Genomic DNA, 24,656 nt, shown 5'->3' on the forward strand with positions numbered 1-24,656 from the left:
ACTCTCTCTCCTCAACCTCTTCTTCCTGTTTCTGTTTGTCTCCCATTCTATTTCTCTCCTCCCCTCCCCATCTCTCTTATTCTCTGCCCCTTGACTCCCTCCACTTTCTCTCATTCTTCCTTCCTCTTTATACCCCCATTTCTCCTTAAGGGGATTGTAAAAGTACAAAAAAGTAAAAATTAAAATAAAATAACAAAACATGTCTATGCTTACCTATTCTTCTCGGGTCCCCCACCGACACTCCTGGCCCCTCCCCTCTGTCCAGTGCCCCCATGGGAAGCCGCTTCCTATTGAGAGAGAGAGGGGAGGGAATCAAGTGGCAGAGAGAAAGAGAGGGGGAGGGGAGGAGAGAAATAGAATGGGAGACAAAAAGAAAGAGAAAGAGGGGGTTAAAGAGAATGGGGGGTAAAGAGAAGGGGAGAAAGGGAGATCAAGGGATATAGAGAAAGCGAGAGAGGAAAAAAGAAAATAGGACAAAATGTCAAAAATAAGTCCTTTATTAAAAAAAACAAAAACAAAAAACAAACAATGCCCCCCCGATGTAGATCGAACGTCAATCACGACACAGACTCCGCAACCCGAAAAAAGAAAATAAAAGCCTGCTTTGCCATTTGACAGTTCTTAAATAGGTAAGGGGTGGGGCCACCTGGTGATGTCATCTGGTGGCCCTGCCCCCTTGTGACATCACTGACCAGTGCATGCTGGGTTGGTGATGTCACATAGGTGAGGGCCAGGGTCTGGGGCTTCCAAATTACGATAAGCCCCCTGCCCACGGACCCCCACAACCACCAGCCAGGGTTGTGGGGAAGAGGTCCTTGTCCTCATCAATATGGGGACAAGCTGCCCCAAAGTACCCCCACTCCATGCTGAGGGCATGTGGCCTGGTATGGTTCAGGAGAGGGGGCACTTGCTTTCCCACCCCCTTTTCCTGGTCTGCCAGGCTGCATGCTCGGATAAGGGTCTGGTATGGATTTTGGGGGAGCCCCTCGCCATTTTTTTTGTAAATTTTGGCGTGGGGTCCCCCTTAAAATCTATACCACATGGTATGGATTGGGGGGGACCCCCATGCCATTTTTTTCTTACGTTTTTTTTCCATTTAGCTGTTAGCAGGGAAGCCCGTTGACAGCTGATGACTCATTCGTTAAGGACATGGCGGATGGCCTCCTGGCCTGCTCCTTAACAACCAGCTATTCACTGATTGGGCAAAGCTTTGCCCAATCAGGGCTTAGAATTTACTGTGCAGCACACAGCGCATTGTGGGGTGCTCGGCGGGTGAACATCCTGCCAAGCGCCCTGAAAATTTGGGTGTTCATCGAACCGGCCGAACATTTGCTTGGCCTAAACCGTTTGCCCCACTATACTGCTGGCTGCTGGGAGACACCCATTGGTGACTCCGGAACTGCAACCTCCCACTTTGGAAATCACAGTGCCACCATCAGGTGAATCAGGTCCTCACATCCTATATCTGTGTCTCCCTTTCTTTTTCTCCCCTTCCCCCTTCTATCTTTCTCTCTACCCAATGGCCCCCTCTCCTCTTTCCCTTTCCTTCTCCCCTTCTACTTTTTTCTCCCCTTTCTCCTTCTCCCTAACCCTTCCTCACCCCATCTCTGTCTCTTCTTCACCCATCCACTCTTTCTCCTTCTCCTCTCTGTTTGTGTCCCCTTTTTTTTTTTTTTTTAATATATCCACTACCTCTCTCCCATCCCTGCCTCTTTTGGTGATGATTATTTTTATTTTTATTACGTAGAGACTCGTTATGTACCTCCCGATTTTTTTTTTTCTGCTTTGGATTAATTTTTTTTTCCTTTATATTTCAGTTGAACCATACGGTACCACAGATATTGTCCGTGGTTGTGTCTCTAAAGGTTTCTGTGACCTGGGAACATGGACTATGAAATCTAAGCATAATAACGTTAAAGTGGAAGCTATATGTGATGCCAGCACAGCATTATATTCTGCCTTAACGCTGCTGATATTGCCCACCGCCTCACTGATATTGAATGTCTTTTAGGTTCCTCCCTTTTTTGATGTCAGATATTTGTCTGCTCAAATATTAAGTTTGGAGGGGGAGCCCCAAAATACAGTAATAAAAAGTATAAGTGGAATACTATTCATGTGTCTCTCTGTGTATTTTTGTGAACCGGTTGAACATTAAATTGATAAGACTTCATACATTTTTTTGGGCGCCTGAGATGAAGCCATCTTGTTAAACTTGGTACTTTTCTGACAACAAAATTTAAGTCAGCCCTTCCCAGTCTACTTGCCTTGGTGATGCTATTGAGTAGCCCTACCTATAACTAGCCATAAGCCAAACTTCCCTGGGTTTGGTTTGAGCGTTTTCCGGTGAACTTCAGGTGCCAAAAAACTGAACCCCCTTGAAATCAATGGGAGCTTAACCTGTCAAATTAAAAATATCCAGTTTCTGGGCTAATTGGCTAGAGGGTGTCAAGAAATAACATGAGGGTGTGGGCGCTGCCCTGGGGAACATGTGCAAAAAAAAAAAAAAAATTCAGCCAGGAGTAGTATTTGTTTTTTAAATGCTTAAAGTGAAACAGTAAAAAATAGACATGTGCACAGCCAAAAAATTCCTTCATTTTGGTTTTCGTTTCATTAGTTTTTTTTTTTTTTTTCGTTTTTCAGGTCATTCGTTATGATCGCTATTCGTAAATTCGTTCATTCGTAAATTCATAAATTCGTACATATGTAAATTCGAAATTTGAAAATCCAAAAACCCGAAAATTCAAAAATCTGAAATAGTAACTAACTACTAAATTATAGGTATTGTAGTTTCCTTTCAAATTTGGCTGTCAGTGAACGTAACAAATACGAATTTATCCGAAGTTACGAATTATCCTAAATAATGAATGCTGCATCTAAACAAATGGAACAAATTAATAATAAATAATAATAATACAAAGTTTATTATTATTGTTATTTATTATTATTAATTCATTACGTTCCATTCGTTTGGATACGGCATTCGTTATTTCGGATCATTCGTAACCTTCGGATAAATTTGTATGTGTGTTACGTTCACTAACAGCCAAATTTGAAAGGAAACTACAATAACTATAAATGTTAATAGTTACTAGTAATAGTAGTTAAGTTATTATTATTTCAGATTTCCGAATTTACAAATTTACGAATTCACTAATTTACGAATGTACGAGTGTACATTCGTAAATTGCGAATGTATGAATTTACAAATTTTTCGAATTTACGAATATTCGGAAAAATTTGTTAAACGGGTTTTCGCTAATTCGGATATTTCCGAATTAACGAATTTATCGAAATTCGTTGAATAAAACTAATTCGGAACTAAACGAATTGCACATGCCTAGTAAAAAATGCTCAGTTCCTTTTAACCCCTTCATGACCTGGCCACTTTTTGTGCACTGCGTTACTTTAACTGACAATTGCGCGGTCGTGTGAAGCTGTACTCAAATATAATTTATATACTTTTTTTTCCCACAAATAGAGATTTCTTTTAGTGGCATTTGATCACCTCTGCGGTTTTAATTTTTTTTGCGCTATAAACAAAAAAAAAAGACAATTTTGAAAAAAAAGAAACACTATTTTTTACTTTCTGCTATAAAACATATGCAATAAAAAAAATGTCTTCAGAAATTTAGGCCAATATGCATTCTGCTACATGTTTTTGGTAAAAAAAAAAAATCCCAATAATAATAGTAATAATGGTGGCGATCAGCAACTTATAGTGGGGCTGCGATATTGGATAATCAAACACTAACTGACACTTTTAACACTTTTTGGGGACCAGTGACACTAATACATTGATCAGTGCTAAAAATATGCACTGTAACTGTACTAATGACACTGGCTAGGAAGGGGTTAAACATCTAGGGTGATCATAGGGTTAAATGTCTGCCTAGATGTATTTTTTTCCCTTCCCACCTGCCAGAACAGCGATCTGCCTTACATGTAAACCTTGCAGATACCCATTCTGTGAAGTTTACCGATGATCGGCAGGTGCCGGAGGACATCGAGTGCCTGGCACCTGCAGATCAGCTTTTGTTGTGAATATTGACAGCAGAAGCTGCACACTGGCTGTGCGCACACGCCCCCTGCAGGCGGAAGTGTGGGATCACATATACTGTAGCAGTAAAACTGCTATAGGGCGGTCAGCAAGTAGTTAAATGCCTGGGGGTGCCTTAATCCTTCTAGTGAAAGGGCACATCTCTGTGATGTATAGAAAGTGCCACAGCAGCACTGACATTAACAAAGCGAAAAAGGTGTTTAAAATTGAAGGCAAATTATATTCCATTGCTGGCTTATTTAACCGGTTCCCGACCGACTCACGCAGATAAACTGCGGCAGAATGGCTCTCCTGGGTGAAATTATATATATATATATATATATATATATATATCTATCTTTGCCCAGGAGAGCCACCAGAGAGCGCGCGAGCGCTGCCAGGGGCACGAGCGTGCGGCCGCTGCACAGCGGGGGGCCCGATGCGTGTGGCCGGCGGGCGCGATCGTGTGCACGAGTTTACACACACAAATCCCTGTGCCGTCAGAGGAGAAGAGACAGATCATGTGTCTCTACAAAGTAGAAACAACGATCTGTCATCTCTCCTAGTTAGTCCCCTCCCCCCCCTCACAGTTAGAACACAGTCAGGGAACACACTTAACCCCTTGATCGCCCCCTAGTGTTAACCCCTTCCCTGCCAGTGTCATTTATACAGTAATCAGTTCATTTTTATAGCACCGATCGCTCTATAAATGTCAATGGACCCAAAAATGTGTCAAAAGTGTTTGACGTGTCCGCCACAATGTCGCAATACTTCTAAAAATCGCAGATCGCCGCCATTACTAGTAGAAAAAATAATAATAAAAATGCCATAAATCTATTTCCTATTTTGTAGATGCAATAACTTTTGCACAAACCAATCAATATACGCTTATTGCGATTTTTTTTTTTTTTACCAAAAAAAATATGTCATATGACGCCCAGTCAGGATAACTGAACCACCACCCGGCCGTCAATCTGCTATTGGCCGGGTGGGAAGTGGTTAAAAAGGAAGTAAACCCTGATGGGTTTTACTTCCTCTTTATTTCCCTGCAAAGGTAAAGCATAATGGTCTACTATGCATCGCATAGTAGCCCATGATGTGTCACTTACCTGACACAGGAGCCTCCGATGTCACCGCTGTCCCCTCTTCCACAAAGCATCCATCTTTCTTCCGGGTATCGCGGCTCCGGCACTGTGATTGGCCGGAGCCGCGATGACGTCACTCCCGCGCATGCGCACGGGAGCCGTCACTAACGGCACGATCGGTGCCAGTATTTTGCAAATATCTCCTAAACCGTGTAGGTTTGGGAGATATTTCTTGCACCTACAGGTAAGCCTTAATCTAGGCTTACCTGTAGGTAAAAGTGGTCTGTAAGGGTTTACAACTACTTTAACACATTTATGATTACCCAACACTGACCTGACTCCCCCCCCGTGGATTTTCATTCACCACGCCCAAAACCTGTGCGGGGAGCGATGCAAAATGAGTCAAACAACGACCAACATTCAAAAAAAAAAAGGAAAAGTAAATTTGGGACTTTAAATGAGGCTGGCACCAAAGGGATGCTCCATCCTCCATCCCTGTCATTGGTTTAAAAAAGAAAAAAAAGAGAAGAAGTGGAACTTTAAATGAGCACACAGCAGCACAAAAGCAGGTCAAGTGACCAAAATTCATTTATTTGGTATAATCCATGGTATGTAAAAAACATTTTGGGCATCCAACATCTAAAATGCTGTGGGCATCAAGCCTCTATATAATAAACCATGGATTAATTATACATAAATTACACATAAATTACACAATAAGTCATGATCCATTGTCACACAGAGAGCAAAGATAACAATCAATATACATGTGTACATTTGTTACTATAATTGGACCCAAAAAGAGCCATAAAAAATAAAGACAAAAAATTAAAATAATAAAAGAGACTTAATGCCATAACAGATACTTATAGAGGTAAGTGGAATTATTGAAATCTTTGTATTCCATGATAAAGGAAGATTGATAATATTCAAAGCTCTACACGTTTCGCGGTATAACAACCACTCATCAGGAGCATACGTCATGTAATGATTCTAAAAATTATATTTAAAAAAAAAAAAAATTAAAATTTTTTTTATATTCAATAAATAAGCAGGAAATGAAAAAAGGTTTTTTATAAGAATAGTTTAGTTGTATAGAATTAAAAGTTGTGCGTCCAAACTCACGTTTGCATCAACGATCCAGTAAAACAGCATCCAGAATCGCAGAAAGCTGCAAAGCAACGCCGTCAGACGCCAGGGTGATCTGCGGGAGTGAGAACAACCGCCATAGGCAAAACCATAGCTGGTGGGTGCAGTGAGTGCGGACCTCCATGTGGGAAACCTAGATGGGGAAAAAAAAAAAAAAAAAAATCGCAGTGATGTGTGATGACCCACGTTGATACAATGCTCTCTTAATTTCCGGGTATAGCATGTCATTATATAGAGTATACAAACAGGATATAGTCGAGATTGCCCACCCAATCCTGGACGGACTAAACATCTCCTTCATATGTATATAGCAAAAAGAGAAAGGTTGGGACTTTAAAATGAAGCATGCAGCGGGAAAGCAAAAGGACACTATGGGGGTTATTTACAAAAGGCAAATCCACTTTGCACTACAAGTGCAAAGTACAGGTGCAAAGTACGCTTGAAATTGCACTGAAAGCGCACTTGGAAGTGCAGTCACTGTAGATCCGAGGGGGACATGCAAGGAAAATGAAAAAAGCATTTTAGCTTGCACATGATTGGATAATAAAATCAGCAGAGCTTCCCCTCATTTCAGATCTACCCCTCAGATTTACAACAACTGTATTTCCAAGTGCAATTTCAAGTGCACTTTGCACTTGTAGTTTGTACTTGGATGCGTGTGACCTATGTGCTCAGGCAAAAAGGGAGAACAAAGGTGACTTGTTGCAGGCCAGTCTGTCTCCCTGAAATCCTGAAATGACCTAACTGTATAAGCCTGGTACCACATGCAAACAATATCAACTTTAGGATAGACGTTACAGTTCCTCTTTGTGGGTATAAGTGTGACACCAAGTTCCTGCTAAATGAAGAAGAGACGTGTCCGCACAGTGAACATGTTCAGTATCTTCAGCTAGCTCTTTGGTGGTGCACTTTAGGTGTTCTGACAAGCAGGGTGGAACAAAGTAAGTTTAAGGTGTCCTGGCCGTCAGAGCGATGCAAATTATGCTTGCGGAGTTCTGGCAAACAGGAGGAATCCTGATGCTGCTCAGCAAAGAGTAAGCGTAGCACAAGGTCTCCCTCTAGTTTAGTTAAAAGGTACAATTTATTATGAGAGGATGGGCAAGTGCCCACTCACCAAGCCTGTGAGAGAAGGCCTAAAGTGGAGATGTCCTGGAACAGACTATTGCAGGTTGCCCGACTGGCGATCGGAACACCTGGCAACGTCTGTACAGATGCGCCTAGTGATGAGCTGGCAAGATGTCTGCGACCGAGCATGGAGCTGTTGGCGGAGTAGTCACACCGACCCTGAAGAGCAACACCCTTCTTCTGCGTCCGTTCTTCTCCCTTGCCTAGTGGTAGTTCCCCCTCTCCTAGGCAGCCTCCTGGTGTCCTTCCTCCTCTTGTCCCCCTCCCCCCTGCTGGGGATTGTAGTCTACCCCCCCCCCGGGGATTAACAAAGGGGCCGCTTGTCTTCGAGACTACATGTCCCAGACTCCTTTACTCCTGCTGCTGTAGTCCCTGATTGGCCATGGCCAGAACCAGCACAGGAATAGAGCAGGCGGCAGTCCTGATCCGCCCCGCTCTCTCGTTTGTGAAGAGGAGAGGGAAGGGGAAGAAATCAGCTGCTGAGAGACTGTCTCTCTTCAGAGCCTGTCTGTCTCTGCGCCACTGTTTGGGGTGAAGGAAAGTGACTGGCCTGCACAGAGTCCTGACCCCAACCCGATAGAACACCTTTGGGATGAATTAGAGCGGGGACTGCGAGCCAAGCCTTCTTGTTCAACATCAGTGCCTGACCTCACAAATGCACTTCTGGAAAAATGGTCAAACATTCCCATAGACACACTCCTAAACCTTGTGGACAGCCTTCCCAGAAGAGTTGAAGCTGTTATAGCTGCAAAGGGTGGGCCAACTCAATATTGAACACTACGGACTAAGACTGGGATGCCATTAAAGTTCATGTGCGTGTAAAGGCAGGCGTCCCAATACTTTTGGTAATATAGTGTATATCTTGCTTCTAGGTTTTGTTACCACCGAAGGTCTATACCCTCTCATATTCACCCCCAGTCTGTTGCACCATGAAAGAAAGTGCCGCACCCTCGGAGGTAACCTGTGAATGGCAACATTGTGTTACAGCACTGACAGCTGTATCCCTAACCTGCTCTTTAAGGCTAATGTTTCCACTATTGCGTCCCCAAAGTTGCGCAATTTTCCTGCGATTTTTTGCCGCGACTTTAAGCTATGCCTGTGTCTATGGACCTCAAGTCGCATCAAAGTGGGACCAAAAGTAGTGCAGGAACTACTTTGAAGTCGCTGCGACTTGAAGTCGCACAGATATGAACGGTACTCATTGGAAATCATGGGGTATGACTTGTCATGCGACTTTTTCAGTCCCAAGTCAAATAAAAAGTCGCACTAGTGGAAACATAGCCTTATAAGTGATTCCCGCTGTTTTTTTTTTTTCTTGCTACAAAATATTACATAATTGATAACAAGCATTCAAAGTAACCCAAAAGAATATACATCACAAAAGAAACAAAAACAAAAGGGAGATAAGAACTGAAACCTAAAGACCCCTTTCACACTGCCGGCGCTCGGGAGGCGCTATTTTTAGCGCCGCTTTACCATCACTTTAGCAGCGCTGTTCGGGGGTTAAAACCTCCCCGGCTAGCGGCCGAAAAGGGGTTAAATCCGCCCGCAAGACGCCACCGGAGCAGCGTTTTGCTGGCAGTATTGCAGCACTGCCCCATTGATTTCAATGGGGAGCAACGGTGGAGGAGCAGTGAGTTCACCGCTCCAAAGAAGCTGCTGGCAGGACTTTGTCTGACGCCCTGCCAGCGCACCGCTCCAGTGTAAAAGCCCTCAGGCTTTCACATTGGAGTGAATGGAGCAGCTGTTTTAGGGCGGTTTGCAGGCGCTATTTTTAACGCTATAGCGCCTGCAAAATGCTCCAGTGTGAAAGGGGTCTAAAAGAACATTTTCTTGTATCTGTACCCACCTACTTCTGCATCTCATGGTCTTTTATATCAGTCTCAGCTGGGGACAGGGACGGGGGGGGGGGGGGGTGTAGTTTGGAATTTTCAACTTGAGTACCAGAAAACCTTGTCCTGGCACTGCTCCTGTGTAATAGATTTTGGAAGCGAATATAAAGACTGATTCAGTTTTTTGGGTTTTTTTTAGCTGCATTTAGAAGCACAATTACACGTTTAGTTTTTCTAATTAATTGGCCAGCACTTGATAAAATAAAATGCACCTGGTAATACTCAGCTCTGTCCCATGCAAAAAGTCCACTAGGTGGAGCTCTTCTTCTGAGTTGAATAACAGCCGCCATCATCCACTTCCACTTCCTGTTAGAGAAAATTGAGTACTGTCCCTTATTTTATTTGCACTAACAGATCATTGTTCATGGACGAGCTTTCGGGGTGCGTCCCCTTCTTCAAGGTCCAAGCAGTAAAGTTTTAGCAGAAGATAAAATGTTAAAAAAATAAAAATCTGAGGGAAAGGAAAAAGAAAAACAATCACATACAAATCAATAGTATGGCAATGGTAATAAAGCTATCAGCAAGTGAGAGAAGACAGAGGGAAAGCTATAGACTGGAGGGGGGGGGGGGATTATAGTCACAGAGGGGGGTCATAAAACTTTAGTATAATGGGTGAGGAAACTATAAATGAACTATAAAAGAATATTGAAATTTAGGCCATTGTTACTGCTTGGACCTTGAAGAAAGGGACACACCCCGAAAGCTCGTCCAAAATGATCTGTTAGTGCAAATAAAAAAAAGTATCACGGACAGTACTCAATTTTCTCTGTCACAATTGCACTAATACGGCTTCAATAACCTCGAGCACTTTCTGTTAGTAATGGACACGTCTGTGGGCTCATAGCACAACACTGCAAAGAATGGCTCTGACCACCCACCACCGAGGACGGGTGTGGGAGAGAATGGAGGAGGTGATGGAGGCAGAGATGGATGGGAAAACTGGAGATGGACCTTGAACAAATGCATTCACATACTTAAAGTGAACTGTAAATCATAACATCTGACCTGTAGTTTATATAACCTTAGAGTTCAGATAAAAATGTCTTAAATGTTTCTTTAATTTTTGTTTCAGGAGGCCTATCCTCAGCCATGAGTGGGCGTACCCCCAAAATATATCTGTTATTTTTCATTGGCAGTGGCATAACACCACACCTCCCAACTTTTTGAGATGAGAATGAGGGACACCTATCAGCAAAAGTATGCAGGCATAGGACACACCCCCTGCCACGCCCCCTTAAAGGAGAATTGTACAAAAAAACAAGATTGGTTAAACCCACAAGTGCTTTTTTTTTTTACCATTACTATTTCTTTATATTGGCTTTTGGAATTTACAAATGCAGCAATTTAGAAATCAGGTTTAGCGCTGGAAAACACTTTTTGATAGATAAAAAATGCATTTTATATACATCTATATAGATCAGACCAAAATGAGGGACAGGGGGACATTGTTGCCAATCAGGGACAGTCCCTCGAAATCAGGGACAGTTGGGAGATATGTAACAGGCCACTCTTACTTTATCTGCTCTTGCTGAACACTGTTTACATTTGCGGGCGCGGCTTACGTATGCGTTTGCTTCTGGAGGGATGGGGAACTTTACATTTTCTTAAAATGTGTTTATTTTTTTACACTGTCCCTTTAATTTTTTTTTTTTTTTTTTTTTACTTTTATAGCTGTCAGAAGGAATGTAAACATCCCTTGTGACAGTAAAAGGCAGTGACAGGTACTCTTTATGGAGGGATCTGGGGTCTATAAGACCCTAAATCTCTCCTTTGAACTTAAATGCATTCAAAACGCCAAGTTTGGCTGTTTTGAATGCTGTCATTCTTTCAAATTTTGGTGCCTTTAAGTCTTCTGGAAACCAGAAGTGATGTCATGACAGGGTTACTAGATCCGAGACCTGATCGAAGCCAACTCCGACATCACCCCGGTACAACCCCTTTAAGCCGAGGCCACATATTTGCGTACGGTCAGCGTGAAGGGGTTAATTACAGCTTGCATCATTACATCCTGTTTTCGCTCCTCTAAAACCTCACTGAGTCTGAATGAAACCTGACCCTGACCACTTAATTCTGCATCTGTTAAAGGAGAAGTACAGCCAAAGCTCATTTGGCTGTACTTCTGTGGATCACAGGAGCACAGATCATTCTGCACTCCTGTGACCCGTTTTCAGCAGACAGCGGGCTGAAGTCCGCTGATGTCACAGAGCCGGTCCAGGCTCGGGTAAGATCGCGCCCATAAAGTCGGGATCCGCCCACATGCCTGGGCGAGCTGCTGAGAGCCTGAGACGGCTGCTCCCGTTCCCTCCACAGCCTAGTGCTCCAGTGATATCGTTTTGTTTCACACAAATAGAGCTTTCTTTTGGTGGTAAAGTATCACCACTGGGTTTTTTTATGTTTCGCGATATAAACGAAAAAAGATCCAAAATTTTGAAAAAAAAAAACAAACAAAAAAAATGTTCTACTTTCTGCTATTAAACATATCGAATAAAAAAGAAAAAAAATCCAATTTCTTCATAATTTTTTTGCCAATATGTATTCTGCTACAGGTCTTTGGTAAGAAAAAAAATCCCAATAAGTGTATATTGATTGGTTTGCATGAAAGGTATAGCATCTACAAACTATGTGTGTTTGCCAGTTACAGTGGAAGTAAACCCTCCTATTGTTTTCAGCCAAGGAAGCCGCCATCTTGGCCTCAGTTTAATCTACAACTGCCATGCTGCTGCACATGTGCACATGTGATCAGTCATGACACCAGCCATTGGATGGTTTGACAGTTTGGTTGAGAGCACAACCAATGGAAGTGTTACATTTCTGGCACGTGCCGGAAAGGTAACTGTTTCATGGATGGGTTTACTTCCGCTTTAAATTAGCACAGTACGGAATAGCAAAAAATGGCCTGGTCATGAAGGGGGGGGTAAAATCTTATGGTTAAAGGCTGATGTCATAAAAGGTTATTACCTGATGTTATCAATTAAAATACCACATATAGTACGTTAACTATCAATACTATCTAATAGTATGTAAGGGCAACTTTAAAAGTCTCAACTGATATCAATCCTTAAAATACTATAAGCTTTTGACTTGTAAGATCGTGACGTTCTATGGGAGCTACAGTAGATATTGGGTATGGGTGAAACTTGGTTATGAACTACTGCCGCTAAATGACAGATTTCTGACTGCTGTTTGTAAACACACAATGTCACATTTAACCACTTGTGCTCCAGGAGATTTACCCCCTTCCTGACCAGGCCATTTCTTGCGATACCACACTGCGTTACTTTAACTGACAATTGTGCCACCACGCTACACTGTACCCAAAATAAAGCTTTCTTTTGGTGGTATTTGATCACCTCTGCGTTTTTTATTTTTTGCGCTATAAACAAAAAATGAGCGACAATTTTGAAAAAAGAACGTTTTTCACTTTCTGCTTTAATACATATCCAATTAAAATAAATAAATATAGCATATATTTCTTTATCAGGCCAATATGTATTCTGCTACATATATTTGGTAAAAAAAAAATCCCAATAATATTGATTGGGTTGCGCAAAAGTTAAAGCGTCCACAGACTACGGAACAGTGCACCCATACCACCCTCATCATTTACAAGGGGCTGGTTTGGGGTCCGCACCGTGGTGACCATGTGCTGCCGGCCCAAAGCTAGCCTGCCCAGCTCCCTGCAGGACACTGTGGCAGACTAGACAGGAGTCTTCCTGATTCTCCTCCCGGCCTATCAGGAAGTGGGTCCTGAGACCCATCACCTGATTGGCCGAGAGGAAAAGCGATCCAGTTGGCCGCCGAGGAGGAGTTGCAAGGGAACCCACCGTGAAGCACCAGGAGGAGGAGACATGGGGTGAAGTCGCCGCCTGGAAGAAGTGCTGCCCGTGACCTAGATGGGGTAAGTGCGGGACTGGTGACCGACCGACTGACCCGCCGGGGGGGGGGGTGTCTTGCCTGTGACCCGACCGACCCAACAGGGGAGGTGGCAGGGTCACAGGCAACCGCAACCGCCAGCCGCCACTGTTTGACATGTTAAATAAACCTTTGAAGAAGTAAATCCACATTTTAAAAATAGTGGGTGTGCAAGGTCCACTTTATTGCTTTAGAATTTTTCCTCTAAGTTTAGATTTTTTTTTCTGAATTTGCACCTAAACCTGACCCAAAAGATGCACAGGACCATTTTGTGGACCGTGGCCACCCCGGACATATGTGAACCGGCTCCATTGTGAGCGGGGCACACTCGCATGTTATGCTAATTGGATGCGGGGAAGTCCGAAATCAATATGCACATATGTGAACCCAGCCTTAGGGGGACAGCAGGGGTTCAGATCTGAGATCTCACCAATAGAGTCCGGAGAGATAAATAAAATTGTCAGAATCTACTGAAAATTGAAATAAATTATTTGGGTTAAAATTAAAAAAAAAAAAAAGTTCTAAATTTCACTTGAAAAAAGTTACAATAACACTTTTTTCTTTAATCATGTTTTATGGCCAATTGTTTCACACACACTTGTTTTATAACCAATTGTACTAGACTGAAATATAGGAACAAATATAAACTAAAAGCTCGTTCCAGGGACACGCCCAACCTCAAAATGTGCTGTTTAAACATAATACGCCTTACATGTTTTATTAGAAGTTAATCATTTACCACCTTTGTATAAACCAGCCCGTATCTGGTTGATTTTTGCCTATTATCTTTCGCCATGAATTCATTCCTCGCAGTCGTGTGCCTAATTTCAGGTCTGGTGACACCAGGTGAGTCTGTTTTCAATTAATTCATATTTATACATTTCATCAGTTTATTTCCTCGATCATTTTAGACATCGTTCATATATTATTTTATTTAAAAAATGCTTTCTTTAATCATATTTTTCCTTTTAACTCAACTACTCAATTTGAAAGCAAATAGAATTTAATCTTAAATTTAAAACGCATTACAAAAGTAAACAGATTTTTTATTTCCAGTTCCATTTTGTAAACACAGATAGGTTCGTGATTTTGAAGTCCAGATGGATTCTTTTTTTTTTTTTTTTTGAATGGACAAAAATAAGAACTCTTGCAATTTTTTTTTTTTTACTGCTGCTGTCTGAGATCTCTTACTTCCAGTCTATATGACAACAAGAGACAAAATTGGAGGAAAGGGGGTCACTGTCACCAAAAGAAACTTGTTTGGACTTTTCAATAAAAAGCTATATTACTTTTTGATATATCCTACAAATATTATTAGCAATGTACTTGATTACAACAAAGAATAAATAAAACTTTGGTAAGAGGTTACTTACGGTTTTATTCTTCCAACTTCTTCATATAAGGGCAGAGGAATGAATGTGTATGTTGTTTAAATATTGTGGGCGATTAGCTTCAAGTGAAGAGTTCTCAGAAAGCAAACAGAAAAAGTTTCCCACGCAGGGGTAGAAAACATAGTCCCAAAGCGAATTCCATCAAATGAATATAAGCCTCCTGGCTAACAGAGACCTCACTGGGTCTGCTCCAGTCCTGCAGGCACGTTCCCTCACAGCCTGCCTGCTCCTCTCTCAGCACCACACTGATTAAGCCCAGTTAAGGCAAAATTGGCAATACAGGTGGGAAGCAAGTTGTGGCCAGTGCTTAACAGCTTGCTGCCTACAGACCTCTCGCTGACACCCATTTACCTTAAGAATTTCAAGATTCTGGCAAGATTCATGATGTGGCAGATATACTCTATCAATAACCAACAGGGGCTGTTTGTCACATACCTCCCCCCCTCTGTTTGAGCCAATGGGTTTGAACACCAGCTATTAAACAGCGGGTTCCAAAAAGGGCATCCGCATTTTTGTGGTTACAACCAGCCCTGTGCTCCACGTTTAAGCAAAAAATCTTGGAGGGCCAGGAACCAACAGGTAACCCTTGCATTACAATCCTTAGCCTGGGCCATCCACTTCAAGGGAGCATGGTCTGTTATGAGTCGGAATGGGCGCCCCAGCAAGTAGTACCATAGAGCCTCCAAGGCCCACATAATGGCCAAGCACGCTCGCTTTGCACAATACTATAATTTCCCTCTGCTGGGGTCAGCTTCCAACTCAAATAGACCACCGGGTGTTCGTCTTTGCCTACCACTTGTAACAAAACAGCCCTCAGACCTATACTCGAGGCATCGGTCTCACAAACTCCTTCCTAAAGTCTGGGGCCACCAACACAGGCTTTTTACACAATGCCTCCTTGAGAATTTGGAAAGCTGCTTCAGCTTTGGGATTCCACTTAATTACTACAGAGGAGCTTTTTCCCTTGGTGAAGTCAGTTAAGAGTACTGCCATTGTGGCAAAGTTTGGGATGAAACTCTGATAATATCCAACCATGCTTAGGAAGGTTCCCACTTGTTTTATGGTGGCTGGAGCAGGCCAGTCTCTAATGGCTTCTACCTTATGGACTTGGGGTTTGATTAGGCCCTGGTCAATAGTGTCCTCTTCTAACGGTCCATTGCAACTCTTTCCACTATTTGGGGCCCTGTGAGTATCTCATTCTGCAGTCACATCACTCTTCAGAGGAGAGTCAAAGAGAACAACAACTTGCAATTGGCCACCTTAAATACCTTTTCTCATGCTTGGATGCACTTATCTATGAAGTTCAAGGCTTAATGAGCTCACCAAACCAATTTTGTGTTCCAATTAATCAGTGCTAAGTAGTTACAGGTATTCAAATCAACAAAATGACAAGGGTGCCCAAATTTATGCACCTGTCTAATTTCGTTTTGATGCATATTGCACATTTTCTGTTAATCCTCGTATATTAATCCTCAATAAACCTCATTTCACTACTGAAACATTACTGTGTCCTTCAGTTATTTGATAGATCAAAATGAAATTGCTGATCCAAACAACCAAATATTTATAAATGACAATCGTGGAAATTGTCAGGGGTTCCTAAACTTTTGCATACAACTGGAGATTGAGCTATTTATCCCATCCTCTATATCATTTATAAATAAAACTGAAATGGTCCCGGGACAGAGCCCCTGGGTACCCCACTTACCACCCTAGACCATTCTGAGCACACGTTATTTACCACCACCCTTTGGACGTGCCCCTGCAGCCAGTTTTCTATCAAAGAGCAAACCATATGATTCATGCCTACAGACCTCAGTTTATAGATTGAGCGTTTCTGAGGAAATATATCAAATGCTTTTGCAAAATCCAGATACACCACATCTACCAGCCTACCTTTGCCCAGGTGGCAGCTCACTTCTTCACAGAAGGTTAACAGGTTGATTTGGTAAAAATGACCTTTTGTAAACCCATGCTGATTACTACTAATCATACTGTTTTTATCAGAACATTCTTGGATATAGTCCCTTGTCATCCCTCCAAATAAGTTACATACTACTGATGTTAGGCTGACAGGCTTGTAGTTTCCAGGAATATACCTCTACCCTTTTTTGAATATTGGTACCACATGGGCTTTTTCGCCAAAGATTGGGAATAGCGGTCTGGCTATAATCTGATTAATTTCCTTGAGGACGTTTTTCTAGTCTTTTCTGGACACCAATTTCTGTAAGCCACAAGGTTACATCCTGTGACGTGTCACTAACAGTACAGTCATGGTTGTCATACCCTTCCTTTTCCTGTGTAAAAACTAAGGAGAAGAAAGCATTTACAGTTGCCTTCTCTTTGTCATCTGTAACCAAGTTTCCCTCACCCCCCTTTATGGAGCCAATGTGCTTTGATCTCACTTTTTACTGTTTATATATTTAAAGAAATTTGGGGGATTTTTTTTTTTACTCTTCTCCGCTATATTCTCTCGTGCTCTATCTCAGACATCCTGATTGCATTCTTGCACTTCTTGTTGCATTCCTTGTAGTGTTGGAATGCTGACAGTGACCCTTCCCCTTTATATTTTTTTAAAGGCCATTTTTTGTCATTAGTAAGACTTTTTACGTTACAGTTAAGCCACCCTGGTTTAACCTTTGTTCTTCTATATTTATTGCCCATTAGAATGCACTCGGCAATACCTTTAATTAATATGTTCCTAAAGCACTCTCATTTTTCTTCTGTGTTTAATGTATCTAAGATTTGGTCCCATTTAATATCTTGCATTATTGAGCACAGTTTTCAAAAATTGGCTCACCTGAAATTTAGTGTCCGTGTACTACCCCTGTGCCTCCTTTTCCTTATGATTTATGCTGAAAGTGATCATCCTGTGATCGCTAGATCCCAAGTTGTCCCGTATTTCCATATCTGTGATTAGATCTGAGTCACTTGTAATTAATAGATCTAGTAATACATAATTTCCAGTCTTGGAATCCTCCAATTGGGACAGGGAGTTATCCTGTAGGATATTTAAGAAATGGCGGACATTTATTGAAGTGAGCTGTTCTTGCTGCCCTGTCAATATCAAGATAGTTGACGTCCCCCATTATGATGACATTCCCCTGATTCAACTCTATTTCTAACTATGAAAGGACATCCAACTCCTTTTATTATTATTATTATTATTATTATTATTATTATTATTATTATTATTATCATTCAGGATTTAAATAGCACCAACAGTTTATGCAGCACTTTACAACTTGAGGGTAGACAGTACAAATACAATACACTTTAATACAATAGGAATCAGAGGGCCCTGCTCCTTAGAGCTTACAATCTAAGAGGGACGGTCAAGAGATAGAAGAGGTAACAGTGAGGGATGTGCTGATGGAGAAAGTAAATGTACAGTTGTTAGGTGGGGGCCAGATAGGCTTCTCTGAAGAGATGATTTTTCAGGTATCTTTTGAAAGTGGACAAAGTAGGAGAAAGTCGGACAGATTGGGGTAAAGCATTCCAGAGGATGGGAGAGGCTCTGGAGAAATCCTGGAGGCCAGAATGGGAGGATGGCTGGCTAGATTGTATGGCTGAATTGGCATCGCATTTGGACCACAGTCGTGCAGGACCCTTTTTTGGTCCGCACCAGAATTGTATTCATGTCTGAATTAACAATTCTCACGGCAATACTTGAACCTGGGGGGTGTCATTAACTTTGTATTGACACTCCCAGTGGTTCGCATAAGGCAGTGTGAACCGCCTGTGAGCCAGGTGCGATGCGGGAACCCGAAGTGGATTCGCAGGGTCCTCGCATCGCACCAGTGTGAACAGAGCCTAAGTGCTGGTTCACACTGCAGCGATGTGGGAACCCTGCAAGTCCACTGCGGCTTCCCGCATCGCATGTCTCCCGGTGGCAGTTCACATTGACCTATGCAAACTGCTGGGAGTGTCAAGGCAAAGTTAATGACACCCCCAAATCAGTTCGCATATCGCAGTGCGAACTGCAAACTCGGACAGAAATCGGATCGCATGGGTGTGAACACTATCTGTATGGCTGAAATCGCATCACACAGAGATCGTATGTGATTTGCACTGCCGTGTGGTACAAATCACATCCGATGTCGGACATCGTTGCAGTGTGAACCAGCACCAAAGTCCTAAATCTTCATCTCTAATCATTGGTGCATGTTGCAGCTGTGAATAGGGCCTGCAAGCAGTATTAGGGACAAAGAATAACAGGGTGGGCAGTTCCTATAGATGGCAGTAGATAATGGCCGACCTGCCCTCTTACCAGACCAGATACAGCAACAATGGTTCCTCTGATCAGGAGTTAGCTCATTCTGGGTTGTTGCCTGTGGTGACTCTGCTGGGTAACACCCAGATCTGTATTCTGGAAATAACTTCATGTCTTTTTTCACAAGGGATGGTGCTAGGCTGTGTGGCTTTCCCTCCGGTGGTGCAGTGGGATTCTCTCTCTCTGATGGAGTCCTGGGTGCACTTCCCCAAAAGCTCTCCCGGGCTCCTGACTCTCTCCCTCCTCTTCAGCTGGGCATGCTGGGGGCTGCAGTTTCTTCCCTAAGGCCCCATTCACACCTGGAGCGTTTTGTAGCTTGAAGCCTGAAGGGGGAAAAAAACAATTATTCTCTAAGGAGATGGTTCACATCTCCACTCCAAAACGCCTGAAGCCAGACCCCACCATCTGAATGTCGCAGCTGAAATCGAGACTATCCTGTTCCAATCTGCTATTGCCCAATTTTGGCGAACCTGTGCAAACTGTAGCCTCAGTTTTCTGTTCTTAGCTGACAGGAGTCACACCCGGTGTGGTCTTCTGCTACTGTAGCCCATCTGCTTCAAGGTTCGATGTGTTGTGTATTCAGAGGTGGTATTCTGCCTACCTTGGTTGTAACGAGGGGTTATTTGAGTTAGAAAAATGTGGGTTGACTATGGCGCCTAGAGTGATGGTATTATGATGTAGCTGCCCCTCTAAAATCGTAAAACTATAAAAGGGAATAAGCAAAGGTAAAGGTGTTGGCGCTGTAAACCATCATGAGTAAATAATTAAATACAACATAAAAACTGGTAAAAATGAACCATGTGCAAACAAAAGCAAACAATAAAGTCCAAAGTGCCAATCCCAACACCATAAACATGTGAGATCTTCTGGTTTGACGTTCTTTCAAAAATAAAAGCTTCCCCACAAGTGCTCATGACGTAGATGGCAACTCACCAGAAGTGATGACCACTTTTTATAGTAGGTCAAATTGCTCTTAGATTGAATGGACCAGATGGATCCCAGGCAAATGTCTCTCCGCTGCGGGAAGGGCTGAGGACAAGGGAACAGACTCCAGCAAGGACACAAAGAAGAGCTCTTATGGTGTAGTATATTTTATTAAACTGGTATAAAATTTAGATAACAAAAGTTGCACTTACTTGTGACTGTGCTATGCCCAGCACTAGGCAGTGGTGGCCCGTGTATTACGGGCACACGGGCGCCGCCCCCTCTCTCCTGCCACCCCTCTATCACCAATAGCTAGATCTAGCTTTGGCCGCCGCTGCCACCCCCCTACTCAGGCGCCCGGCCCCTTTTCGGGCGCAGGGCGCCTGATATAAAGCAGCGGCAGTTTTTGAAGCACCTGATTAGAGCCATAGGCCATAGGCTCTAACAGGCGTAAAAAAAGGTGACCTGCAAGCGCCATGCTGGGCGCTCGCAGCTCACTCAGCTATGTTAGAAAAGCTAATGGCTATATCTTAACACTGAACCGCCTCTCCGCCAATCAGGTGCTCGGGTCTGGTACCTGTCACCTGATTGGCTGAAACTACAGGCGCCGCTATTGGACACCTATCAGGAGGAGAGGACAGGAGATGAGGACAGCAGGAGACGCATGGAGGACCCCGCTCGTTGCCGTCACCCGCTGCCCCACCAAGAGTGCCGGGCAGACGGCGAGCGGGCTGGGGTCACACTGGGGGCATTCAAGGGCACACTGGCAGCATTTAATGGGCACAGTGGCAGCGTTTGATGGGCACACTGGCAGCATTTGGCACACTGGCAGCATTTGATGGGCACACTGGCAGTGATTGGCACAGGGGCAGCGTTTGATGGCCACAGTGGCATCGTTTAATGGCATAGTAGCAACGTTTGAGGGCACAGTGGCAGTTTCTGATGGGCACAGTGGCAGCATTTGATGGGCACAGTGGCAGCGTTTGATGGCACAGTGGCAGCCTTTGAATGCTGAGTGGCAGCGTTTGATGGCACAGTGGCAGCGTTTGATGGCACAATGGCAGCATTTGATGGGCACAATGGCAGCGTTTGATGGGCACAGTGGCAGCATTTGATGGCACAGTGGCAGCATTTGATGGCACAGTGGCAGCGTTTGGTGGGCACAATGGCAGCGTTTGATGGACACAATGGCAGCGTTTGATGGGCACAGTGGCTGCAACTGATGGCACAGTGGCAGCATTTGATGGCACAGTGGCAGCATTTGATGGCACAGTGGCAGCGTTTGATGGGCACAGTGGCAGCATTTGATGGCACAGTGGCAACGTTTGGTGGGCACAATGGCAGCGTTTGATGGACACAATGGCAGCGTTTGATGGGCACAGTGGCTGCAACTGATGGCACAGTGGCAGCATTTGATGGCACAGTGGCAGCCTTTGAATGCACAGTAGCAGCGTTTGATGGCACAGTGGCAGCGTTTGATGGTCACAGTGGCAGCATTTGATGGCACAGTGGCAGCGTTTGATGGGCACAGTGGCAGCGTTTGATGGCACAGTGGCAGCATTAGATGGGCACAGTGGCAACATTAGATGGGCACAGTGGCAGCGTTTGGGACAGTGGCTGCAATTGATGATTTTTCTTCAAAAGTGTTGAGCACCAGCCGCCACTGGCACTAGGTGTCTACAGCATGTGCGGATGGGTATATCAAATCGTGGCGCCGTGCAATCCACGCCTCGTTCTGGATATACTGGTAAGATGGATGTCACATAGAGGACCCGTAAGTGACGAGTCCACGCTTCATTTGTACCAATTTTTATGTTGTATTTAATTATTTACTCATGATGGTTTACAGCGCCAACACCTTTACCTTTGGTCATTTGAGTCACTGTTGCCTTTCTATCATCTGGAACCAGTCTGCCCATTCTCCTCTGACCTCCGACATCAACAAGGCATTTTCCTCCACACAACTGCCGCTCACTGGATATTTTCTCTTTTTTCCACCATTCTCTGTAATCCCCGAGAGATGGCTGTGTGTGAAAATCCCAGTAGATCATCAGTTTTTGAAATACTCAGACCAGCCCATCTGGCACCAACAACCATGCCACGTTCAGAGTCACCTAAATCCCCTTCCTTCTTCATTCTGATGCTCGGTTTGAACTTCAGCAAGTTGTCTTCACCACATCTAGATGCCTTATTATGGCGGACACATCAGACAATTTTGACACATTTTTTGGACCATTGGCATTAATACAGCAATCAGTGCTATAAAAATTGTATTGTTTACTGTAAAAATGTCACTGACAGTGAAGGGGTTAACCTCTAGGCGGCGCTTAAGTGTGTCCTAGGGAGTGTTTCTAACTGTGGGGGGGGGGGGCGTGGCTACGAGTGACACATCACTGATCACCGCTCCCAATCACAGGGAGCAGAGATCAGTGACAGTGTCACTAGGCAGAACGGGGAGATGCTTGTTTACATTAGCATCTCCTCGTTCTTCCTCTCCGTGAGACGATCGTGGGTATCCCCGCGGACATCGAGGTCCGTGGGACCCGTGATCACTGAGCTCCCGGCGGGGGTGTGCGCACCCGCAAACCGCCTCTTAAAGGGCAACGTACAGGTACGTTAATCTGCCTGTATGCGCCCTTCTGCCGCAGTATATCCGCGTGAGGTCGGTCGGGAAGCGGTTAATAATGTTATTTGAATAGGATTGAGAATAAATGAGGACATATCAGCATTTGTGTAGGATTTGTGAAAAAAGGCTATTAGATACAAATTGAAGCCCTATATGTGTATATATATGTTTAAGGGATATGAAATATGACTGTTGAATGATTTATTTATATAATTCCCTCCTTTTTATTTTCCTTTATCTTTTCTGTATCCTATTTATATTAAAATTTAAAAAAAAAAAAAAAAAAAAAAAAAAACATAGATAAAATAGATTGAGTAAAAAATACTGTGAATGTCAGTTACAATATTTCTTTTCTTATTGTTTATTATTTTTCTTATGTTACAGGTTACGCCATCCTCTGCACAAATTGCTCAACCGGACACACAAATTTAACCAATTGCACCGGTAACACCGTAACCTGCATTTCAAACCTTGTTTGCGTAACTCTATATCGATTTTCAAATATAGGTAAGCCTCTTGGACCGTTATTAAATGATAATTTCTACTTCATTCTAAAAGAAAATAGAGAAATATAAAGAAAAAAAAAATACTGAAAAAAAAGTATTAATAATAATATGGCGTATACAATTGCTACACAAGTCATATTGTAATTGAATGTTATTAAAAATTCCCTTTCCTTTTCTATCTGCAGCCGCTGTCATTTTTTGTAAAAATGCAATATGGCGTCCTGCACACAGATGGCGTACGGAGCGCCCCCCCTGAAAATGTAATTTCCTGCTTGTGTGATTGGCTCACTGATTTTCCCAGAAGTCTGCACAAGTCAGATTTTGGGCATCCCCTGCCACAAAAATTAAATTTTTGGTGAGACACTTCCAAAGGGAAATCATCATCTAAAGGGATGCAGGCCCAGCAGCTTTCCTCATTAGAGCCCTGCAGGTGCAGCAGCTGATTTCTAAATAAAATAATCACCCCCATTCGCTCTGAACATGGATACAGACAAACGAACAGCTATTTCTTCAGAATAACAAAAGGATGGAACCTGCAAAAAAAGTTTGTTAAAATCCCTGCAATGTAGATCACCCAGAGGGGAGGGATTATTTCTCAACAAAAGTGAAGTTACGCTTTGAGCGCAGCTGCATTTTTTTTTTAAAGTTGTTTAAATCAGCTAATAGCATTTCAGGTGCATCAAAAACAAGAGGTGTTCAAATCATTTTTTGTAGAAAGTAACCACAACCTGAGTAGAGAATCCTGTTTCCTGCCAGCATGCAGCAGTGAAGGACCTTTGCTCTCTGTGTGGAAGCAGTGGTCTCTCTTCGGAGGTTCGGCACACACCTACCGAGTCAGATCTATAGCTAATGGCAAAACTCATGTTCCCTGCTGATTGGAAAGCTCTAGCTCTGATGTAGCAGGGGTCATGTCATACCTCTACAGAGAGACCACTGCTTCCACACAGAGATGAAGGGTCCTTCGCTGTAGCATGGCACCTGCAACACTAAGGCTCCGTTCACATCTGAGCGATCCGAATGGCAGGCGGAATCGTGGCGATTCTGCCCCCGTTTCAAAATTGCGGCAAATCGTGGGATGCATGCGCAATGCCATTACTTCTTAATGGCATCCAAATTGCAGCGTGATTTCGCTGTGATTGTCGTGCGATAAATTGCGCAGGAGCTGATATTCGCGTAGGAGCTTCTTTTGAGCGACAGCATCGCACGTTGCGTTTTGCTTCGATTGGGGTGACATTTGGACGTAATGGCATCGTACGCGCATCCCACGATTTGCTGCGATTTGGAATCAAGGCGATTCCACCTGTGATACGGATCGCTCAGATGTGAACGAAGATTTATAAATGGATGTGGTTGAAGGATTACATCCCCTGGCACATTGATTACTCTCTATTAAAAGAGATTTCCCCTCTCTTGCTGCCCCGGTTATAATGGTCTCACCGGACAGGAAGTGAATGATACTCCCCCATAGCCGCACCAACAGAAATAGGACAAAATAACAGAAAAAGTCAATGTGCATAAATATTCATCCCCCTAAAGTCAATACTTCGTAGATCCACCTTTTGCGGCTATCACAGCTCCAAGTCTCTTTGGATAAGTCTCTATGATCTTGCCACATCTTACCACTGGGATTTTTTTCCCATTCCTCCTTGCAAAACTGCTCCAGCTCCTTCAAGTTGGATGGTTTGCGCTTGTGAACAGCAATCTTTAAGTCTGACCACAGATTTTCTATTGGATTGA

At 43.3% G+C, this 24,656-nt stretch overlaps 2 protein-coding genes and 1 long non-coding RNA gene across 5 annotated transcripts in view; 2 read left to right on the top strand and 1 right to left on the bottom strand.

The window, feature by feature from the left end:
• Positions 1-2,110, top strand: part of LOC141110405 (phospholipase A2 inhibitor and Ly6/PLAUR domain-containing protein-like) — a 35,769-nt gene extending 33,659 nt beyond the window's left edge. For all 3 annotated transcript variants that reach the window (XR_012236288.1, XR_012236287.1, XM_073601741.1), the window contains one exon: positions 1,818-2,110. Coding sequence is in view for 1 of the 3 variants with exons in the window: in XM_073601741.1 (XP_073457842.1) it covers positions 1,818-2,011 (194 nt within the window). In the remaining 2 variants the exon portion in view is untranslated. The remainder of the gene's footprint in view (positions 1-1,817) is intronic.
• On the bottom strand, positions 1-14,938 carry LOC141110406 (uncharacterized). Its single transcript, XR_012236289.1, has 3 exons — positions 14,573-14,938; positions 6,247-6,403; positions 1-287 (listed from the first exon to the last, which is right to left on the bottom strand). It is a non-coding gene; the product is annotated as an uncharacterized lncRNA (long non-coding RNA).
• LOC141110404 (phospholipase A2 inhibitor and Ly6/PLAUR domain-containing protein-like) overlaps positions 13,922-24,656 on the top strand; it is a 19,988-nt gene continuing 9,253 nt past the window's right edge. Inside the window, exons 1-2 of the mRNA XM_073601740.1 lie at positions 13,922-14,045; positions 22,798-22,920. Coding sequence (XP_073457841.1) covers positions 13,994-14,045; positions 22,798-22,920 — 175 coding nt within the window. The 5' untranslated portion in view covers positions 13,922-13,993. The remainder of the gene's footprint in view (positions 14,046-22,797; positions 22,921-24,656) is intronic.

Source organism: Aquarana catesbeiana, linkage group LG10 (genome assembly GCF_042186555.1).
Source record: "Aquarana catesbeiana isolate 2022-GZ linkage group LG10, ASM4218655v1, whole genome shotgun sequence".
Taxonomy (NCBI): Eukaryota; Metazoa; Chordata; class Amphibia; order Anura; family Ranidae; genus Aquarana; species Aquarana catesbeiana.